General features: G+C 54.5%; 2 protein-coding genes across 3 annotated transcripts in view; both read right to left on the reverse strand.

Moving 5' to 3' along the window:
* Positions 1-1,808: 1,808 nt before the first annotated feature.
* Positions 1,809-5,564, reverse strand: LOC113208348 (uncharacterized). Its single transcript, XM_026425301.2, has 6 exons — positions 5,160-5,564; positions 4,539-4,762; positions 3,926-4,126; positions 3,511-3,795; positions 3,314-3,428; positions 1,809-2,880 (listed from the first exon to the last, which is right to left on the reverse strand). The coding sequence occupies exons 1-6, from the start codon at positions 5,245-5,247 to the stop codon at positions 2,657-2,659; spliced, it is 1,137 nt and encodes a 378-aa protein (XP_026281086.2). The 5' UTR covers positions 5,248-5,564; the 3' UTR covers positions 1,809-2,656.
* Positions 5,565-6,222: 658 nt separating this feature from the next.
* LOC113208280 (neuropeptide SIFamide) overlaps positions 6,223-8,594 on the reverse strand; it is an 8,373-nt gene continuing 6,001 nt past the window's right edge. For both annotated transcript variants that reach the window (XM_026425225.2, XM_026425224.2), the window contains exon 4: positions 6,223-6,728. The gene's annotated coding sequence lies outside the window, so the exon portion shown is untranslated. The remainder of the gene's footprint in view (positions 6,729-8,594) is intronic.

The following is an 8,594-nucleotide window of genomic DNA, read 5'->3' on the forward strand; positions in this document are numbered from 1 at the left end:
GGCATTTCAACACGTCGTCCTCTCACGGCAGTCAGTCGCCCTGCCCTCGCGCGCTGCCCGCGCCCTCGGCGAACAACAACAACGCGCACCTTGGCTTCCACGACAAGCCGCGCGCGCGCGACAGTTTGGTCGTGGGTGGACGCGGCGGCGGCGGCAGCGGCAGCGGCAGCGTTACGTGCTTTTGGTGGACGCTGCGCGGCGCGGCGGTCGTCTTGGGCGCAGTGTATCGGAGCCGCTACCGACCGCCTTAGCGTAGGGAAATACGGGCCATGTTTTATTCACAAGGCATTTGCATAGCGTGGCGCTCGTCCAACGCTCGCTGGACGGGACGCGCGTACACACTCACTCACAAAAAAGGTCCGCATTGACGGGACGTCGTGCGTACAACGACGCGTCACGTGATACGCGCGCTCCGCGAATAACGCCAATAACGGCGCGACCTTGCGGCGGTGCGGTGACAGTCCGCGGGGCCCGCGGGGCACGTGAGCAGCGGCGGCACGTGTGCAGTTATATGCCGAGCGAGTTTACACGTGGGCGAGCGGACGTGTGGATACCATACCGCCGCCGCTCTGGGCCACGTGGGCGGACAGCATAACGTGCGGTCAAAACGGACGTGTGAATAACGATAAGGACGTGTTCGTCGTGCGAATAACGTTTGCGGCTGAAACCACACGCTGCGCCGATGTGCACGTCCGACCGACTGGCACATTATTTAGTATTGGCGTCCGAGGACCCTACAGGCTGTCCTTGCCACTCGCGCGGGAACGCGAGGGTTCACAGGAGCTAGAGAGGCAGATATATCGACATGTAGACAGTCTGTCTGCCTCAGGCTGTGCCGGGTGCGAGCAGGAAATCAGATTAGCAGAGGGGGGCAGAAGTTTCGGGCAAAAGGCCTTCCAGAGAAAATCAATTTTCTTTTTGTGTATAATTAGTATTGAGTCCATTCAAACCATATGATTTCGGAGATGGGCCCGAAACTGAAATCAGAACTATGATGTCCGAGCCACTTCCGCGGTTGGCTGCCGTCAAATTAGGGACTGACGTATGCAGCCTCAAGGCCACATTTCACTTCCCTCTCTCTCTCTTCTAATGCGATAACCATTTCACTCTTGAGTACATAAACAGTTATGCCTGCAGCATCATTCTGTTAGCAAAACGCGTGTGAGTGCAATTCATCTGACACCATCAGTAATGGGATAATGGCTAGAATGTAATGGAACGAATTAATTGGTTAATTATCGCGGCAGACTCTGTATCAACGATTACCATCGGCCGCTCGGCCACGCATATGGGCTGCTATCTGTGCGGCAGCGCGCCGCGTATCAAATCGGCACTAAGTGAATCCCAGTTTCCGCTTTTATGTGCCCCTTTTTTCTGTGTTTTATACAGATCATCTCTGTCCAGCCGAGCAGAACTAGAAAGTCACGACCCGACGCGTCAGAATAATGGCGATGATTGCCTCAAGTGGTTTGTTTTGTTACTTCTGCGGTGGCGTATTATCCTTTCTTTACGTAACGCGAAATAACGAGAAAGAAATGGGGGTATTTTAAAGTGAAATTTCAATAAGCGCGTGCCGCATGTTGTGAGCAATAGAGCTCGGCTCGTGCCGGCTGCTGATAGGTTGATTACACCTTTAGTCGAAGTGATAAGGATCCAGCGGCCGTAAAGCAGCAGAGTGCCCGGCCGGGACGCAAACGGTATGGAACACTGATAAGAGATGGCTCTTGATCAGAATCGATCAGCGTGGTGGCAAAGGGGTGTGTAATGGTGTGGGATGGTTTTCAAATGAGGTAGTAAACAATTCAGGGTCAGTTTTGAAAGTTTTATTGTTCAACCCCGTTTCAAGTTCAAAGTGTTGGGTTGGTTTCACTTGTGGCTAGGAAAATATGTCTGCTCGGGACCCTTTTGTCCGGCTTGTCTCTCATTTCACCAACTCACATTCTAAGTATCCCTCGTGAAAGGTAAAGGCAGAAGTGGTAATTCCCGCGGGTAATTAAAAATGCTCGTGGCAAATCATGCATAATTATCAAGGGATTCTACATTTGGAAGACACACATACACACCACACACACTTGTCATAGTTTCGCGCCCGCTTCCCGTTCGGTGCCGCGCTCTGTCGGCGGCGGGCCGAACCGCGCCGCGCTCGGCACGCGGGGTAGCGCCGCCGCCATGCCCGCGGCCTCTGGTATAGTCCGCTCGCGCGCCCAGGCTCCAGCGGCGCCACGCGCGGGTTGCAGAGTCTTTGTTTCGGATCTCGCGGATGGTGTCATGAAGCGTCTTCCTCCGAATAATTTTACAATCTCAAGTACGAAATGAGACCCACGGCTCTTAGTAACAAAAATATACTGCAGGGAGGGCGCAATGTCGCCTGCAATTAATTCGACGGCGATGGCGCTTATTGTCTGCGGTGTATTGTCTACTAGTTATTGTCGTATGCCCAAACCGGGAATCAGATAACCCAAGAAACCAAAGGCACCGGAAAAATACTCGAGAGCCCGTCTCGGACACAGTTTGGGGTGCAGACCCCAGCCACGGCGACTGCAAGGCCCCTCTGCTATCCGCGCTTCCCGTGTCGCCCCCTCCGTTTATCTACGATACCCTACGAACTATTCAATAAATAAACTCAATAAATAATAATAACAAAGACGTGCCCCGTTTACTTTCTCTTCTTGACGTCCGGCTGGAAGCGCGCCTCCTCCAGCTCCTTGTTGTCCTTCTTGTCCGCCACGCTATAGGCCCACTTGTCCACCGCCTCGTCGCCCTTGTCGCCCGCCTCGCTCTCGATCAGCACCACGTCGTGGAGGTGCTTGTCGTCGTCACCGAGTCCACGCCGGGCCTCCATCTGCCGCAAGTACATGTCGAGGGACTCCCACGGCACCTCTAGAGAGCGAGAACATACCGCGCGACGGTTTAGTGAACAGCACGCAAAATAAAAATACTCGTTGATATCAGTACACTGGAAAAACAAAAGCACCAAGTCGTGTTGGTTTGGTGACAAATCTAGATGGCAGGACTTTCACAGTGTTACAGGGGTGCTAAACAAATGATCAGTTAAGTGCCTCTATAAAGGCACTAAAGAGCCCTAAAGGTGCTAAAAAATGGTGTCTTTGGCAGTTTTAGTGAGTGCCTTTTAAAGGGAGAACTCAGCACCTTTGTTTTTCCAGTGTAGCCTAATCGAAGTAAGATAATCTTAATGTCAATAAAATTAACGACAACATAGACATCAAAATTACCTATTTTTATGTTAAAGGTTGACATGCATTTAAATTCTGACACTTGAAGTCGATACGCTTTTTACTCTTAATCTACTCACGGCTCAGGTCGATGAGGTCGGCTGGGTTGGGGGCGCGCTTATACGGCCCCGGCTGGTTGTCCTGCTGGCGGAACCACGGCCATTGCTGCTCCGTGCCCCAGTCCCCGACCTCGTCCTGCAGCACAGCCGAGGGCACAGCTCTGGTCAGCTCTGTCGTCCCGTACGGAAGGGGAGGGACTCACTCTCAAGGGACTCACGAGCGCCGGGTGCATCCGCTTGCCCATCCTGGGCACCGTCTTGGCCGCCTTGGCCATCAGCTCGTCGAAGTTGCGCCGCTGGATCCGGTGGGGGTGGGTGGCGTGCTGCCGGCCGAGGACGGCGTCGTTGCCGCCCAGGGCGCCGTGCGCGGGCCACTCGGCCTCCTCCACCTGCTGCGCGCGGGACCTCCTCTCGAGCCGGTGGCCTCGGAGTGCCTCAACGAGGCCGGACCGGCGCAGGCGCGGCTCGCCGGAGGTCTTGAGGAAGTCGCTTTGATCTCTGCCCTGTGCAGCATGCCAAATTTAACCATGGTTAGGAGAAATAAATACGGCGCCCTTTAAAGCACAGAAAACAGCTCGACACACCACGCACTTATGTCGCATAATGACACTCTCACACTTGGCTGACGCGTACCTTGAGCAGAAAGTTGTCCGGACCGTCCCCGGAGCGGCGCCCGATCCGAGGCACGGACTTGGCCGTCTTCATGAAGAATTCGTCGTTCCGCTTGCCGATGCGGGGCACCGACTTAGACGCCTTGAGAAAGAAGTGGTCGTAGCCGTTGGCGTAGGCCGGCACCAGCTCGTTGGCGTCCGTGCTGCGCCGGTCCACGTGCATCTGCCGACACAGGCCGCGAGCCGCCCAGCAAGTGTTCAAACGTCCACCGGACCGAAACAACATCGACATTCCTACTTCACCTTATCACTCATCTCTCACTAACTGTCTCACTGGCTCATTCTATCATCCCACTCTATTGCTGGGGAAAAACATTCAAAGGTTTAAACACGGGAAATTTCCCAAATTTTTAGGAAAAAACGGAAAACTTTGAGGAACTCCTATATTTGAGGCAAACTTTACAGATTTTGGGGAAATCATCTCAGAAAATGAGGGAAGTTCCCACAAGTATGTGAGTTTCTCAAAGTTTTCCCTTCACCCTAAACAAATCAGACATTGCTTTTACCGCGAAAAATGTCGTAAAGTTACGGGAGTATGTTTTACAGTGACTATGTCTATGTCTGGTCATGCTCACGGGCTCCGGATCTTCGGCGGCGCCGGCGCTGCTCCGCCGTCCGATCCTGGGCACGGACTTGGCCGTTTTGAGGAAGAAGTTGTCGTAGTCGCTGGAGCCCATGAGGAAGTTGTCCATGTTGTCGTAGTCGTCGCTGCGCCGCTGGCGGGTGACGGCCGCGCCGCCGGCCTCCGGCTTGGGCTCGCAGGCCACGAGCAGCAGCGAGCACAGGGCGACCGCCACTCCTGCAACGAGGTGAGGTGAAGGTGCTTTGAGGAGAGGAGGTGCAGCACCGGACAAACGCCATCCCGTTCCTAAAGAGCCTGAACCTCTGTTCCTGTCCCGTCCCCCGCGGCAGCCAGCGGCGGCGGCAGGCCCGCGCGCCTGCGAGCCAGAGCATAGGCAGCCCGCCGAGTAGGCGTGCGCGCCAGACGGGTATCACAGCGCGCCCGGGCGCTCCGCCGCGACACCAGCCGAGAGGGTGGGAAGCCGGCGGGCCACCCAACATTTTTGGAATTGTTTTAAAAATGGCTTGTTTTTGAACAGGACATGTACCCCCCCCCCTTTTTCTCCCAAAGCTGCTTACAAAGCGAGTTGTTTTACCGATGGGGTCCTTGGCCCCAACATAACACGCAGACTTACCCAACAGGACGTGCGCCATGTCTGGACGGGGCGCCGTGCTCCCTCGGCCGGCCATGCTGGGCTGCGGCAGAACAGACGACCACGTCATAGTGGCGCTGGGCGAGGCTCGGCGAGGCCCTTTGCTGCTCAGCTCTAAGAGGCCACCGCGGCCGTCACTGCCTGCGAGCGGTCCCGCGGGCTCGCGACCAGGCACATGAACGCGACGGGCCTCCTGACCGATCCGCGTCTCGGACTGACATGATATGGGGAAGAGTGGGTCGCGGAGGCGTCGGAGGGCCGAGCGATGGGAGGGAGAGAAAAGAACGAGAACACGTTCTCGGAACCGCGAAAAATAGCGTGTGGCGACGCACCACTGCGGCGCATGGCCTCCGCGCCGACCCGCTCTCCAGCACGCAGCGCGCCCTGGTAAACAGCCATCGGCCACCTCCTCCAGTCGCACTTGCGGCGGGGTGAAGGAGCGCGCGGGGGCGCGGGGGCGTGGGCCCGCGGCCGGGCTGGACCAGAGGGGTGGCAGATGGGGTCAAGGTCGCGAGGGTAGCTCATCAGAGAGACCGACTCAGCCCGGCCTCTACGACAACAACAAACCGTGGCTTCAAGACAAAGTTTTTGATCAAGAGAAAGACGGTTCTCTAAAGAATAAGGATAAAATGAAAGCGGGGAGTTTGGAGGGGCACGTTTCCTTCCGGTAGAGATGTTCTCGAGGACTGAAGTAGAATTACGCGCGGCTGCTTTACGTACCTGAGCACTAATTGGTGAACACTGGGCCTGTATCCAAGCGCGAGCACTATATATGCTGCCGGCTGCATTCTGTGTCATCGCCCTCTCCCCCTCCCGCCTGTCTCACCCCGCATCGCCCGACTACATCGCCAGTGAACAAGTGCAACCCCTCTCCCCTCCCCCCCCCTCCTCCTCTAACCCCTCCGCTCTTTTGCCCGCGGCCGCCACACCTGTTGGCCGGAACTCCCCTCCACCCCCCTTGATGTCGCACCAGAGAACATCTTTCCGTAGATATGTTGATGGGGAAGAAGGAAAGGTTTTGTTGTGTGTGGAAGAAAAATAAATATTAGAGGGATCTCTAAAGTCTCATTTTATTGAATTGAATTTTAAGCAGTTGATAAACATAGCTACAAGCATACAGGAAACGGTCGCGTGAAGATGGCCAGGGGCAGTTTTTCTTATTTCACTTCGACATTTTAGTCCGTTCATGAACGTGCTCGACAGAGGTCCATATTTTTCCACGCTCTGGACCACCTTCGCGGCTCACCCCCTTCACAGGTTTGGTGCGTTTTCTACAGTAAAATAACTGAATAACGTATCAGAGGATGTCTAAACAACTAGTGACGGTTGTGGGTCTGTGGACCTATAGACAGAACCAAACAACATATGGGTCATATCTTTTCTAATGATGATTCTATTATTCCCTCTCGGCGGTGTTGAAAATCAGAAATGAAGTAAAAAAGGGCCGCGGAATATTGCTGGCGGCCGGGACCCTCCGCGGGGAGGACGGCCGCGTCGATCCCATGATGTCGTCCACGTACAGAGGATGCGTCTCGGGCGAGGTGACGAACCCTGCAAGAAGAACACAGCGTGAGAGCGGGAGTAAAGGATTAAGGATTGCGTTTTGGAAGGGTTGGGGTCATACTCGATCGTGCTCTTCAAAGAGAACGGTGTGACTTGAAACACTGTGAAAAAAATTTCTATGACGCGTGTCGTAAAATTGCAAACTACAATTCAAAATTTTAAAATTAAAAGCTCTACATATCGACTTGGGACTCAGCGACGAGCAAAATTGGGCTGTCACAAATTTGAAACATATTTTGTAAACAATTATTACAAAATTTACCATGATATTTCTCACAGGGAAAGGGCGTGTCAAAGTGGCACACACAACCGCACACAACAGACTGCGCGTGACCTGACTATTGATTGTGTCTTGCATAGAAAGCGTGCGGAAGCTATCTCATTCTCAGAAAAGTGTGTGACTTATAGTAATAAGGTAGATGTAGGTTAGACCACGTCTCACGTAAGAGTTATTTTCTGACCAACAATGGAGTAATAGGCTGTATCACTCAGCCAAAAAGTGTATTTTCCGACACAAAAGAGTATGTGACCCGAATGTCTTTAGTGTGGTCGATGAATAACAAATTTACGAAGGTTGTTGCATTGTATCAGTTAGTTTTACGAGTAGGCGCAGCGCGAATGGGGAGGGGGGGTGCACCCGAGTACAAGGCCCGGTGTGTACTCGGCAACCCGCAGGAGTAGCGCGACCAGACAGACCCTTGTACAGCACAGCGTGCGGACTGACCTACTTCACACCCCCGCCAATGACAACGTTGAAAAAAAGAATAGGTTTTTGGTGCGAAACAAAGACGTTAGTATATTTTTTTGTTCAATATATAGATAATGCTTTAAAACAAAAACGCACATCACGCGTGTGCCGGTATGTCCGAGCGTAAAAGGGCCTTTTGCGGGGGCCTTTCAACGACACACGTTCGTGCGCACTTACCGAAAGGGCCCCACCACCGCCGCCCCCTCCCCCGACCCATGTCATGCTGAGGGTAATGAAAGGTGTCAGGACGGCGCGTCGTGTCTCCCCCCCCCCCCTCCTTCCATTTTTCGCCCTCTGCGCTCCCTCTCTTTCTTTCTCCCTCTCCCTCCCTTTCTCCTCCTCATCCGGGCGCCACCCCTCTCGCTCACACCCCGCGCCACCTGCGAGGCACCCATTAGCGCCCGGGCGGTGTGCTCACGGGACCACGCCAGGACCACTTAAAATTATCCCCCGCTGTATGTGTTGCGCGCTCGTGTGGTGTGTTTGTTTCGCGGGGAGAGACGTGAGCCGGGAGCCAGCCGGGGAGCCTGCGTCGTGTCTGGACCGATATCACATTATGTGAATCTAAGCTTCGCGTGGAAAGGTTTCTGAAAAACTGAGGGACCTCCCCGCTTCCCCGGTCGGGCTGGCCCAGGAAACGTTTCGCGTCCGTAGAAGCGTGGCGCGAGCTCTCTTGGAGCGCTCGGCAGTGTGATGCGAAAGGTCGAATAATAATGGGCTTAGGAGGCAGCGCTAAAAGGGAGTGGTGAATGGGGAGGGGGCTGACGTCCTATGAGAACGGTGCGGGAGCCGCGCGGATTCGGACGAGAGTCGCACAGCATGCCATGTGTGTTATTGTGTGTTCCACTCTTTGGAAATGCGCGAAGCACGATGCTATACGCGACGCTAAGACGTTGCCCCAGTCGTCAAGAAGGCTTCAGTAGAGTAATGTCGCAGACGCAAACCTGTACACACGGTGGTCTAATATCTCACTGCCAAGGCGGTCAGGACTCCCACACTCGAGCTGTCTCTCTCCCTCTCGCGCTTCCAGCTGAGCTGACGGAGGGGCTGTGTACTATGGGTTGCCTATTTTCAGGGGTTCGTCGGCAAATTGCCTACCTACTAGG

This window comes from Frankliniella occidentalis, unplaced genomic scaffold (genome assembly GCF_000697945.3).
Source record: "Frankliniella occidentalis isolate FOCC.00 unplaced genomic scaffold, Focc_3.1 Scaffold45, whole genome shotgun sequence".
Classification (NCBI taxonomy): domain Eukaryota; kingdom Metazoa; phylum Arthropoda; class Insecta; order Thysanoptera; family Thripidae; genus Frankliniella; species Frankliniella occidentalis.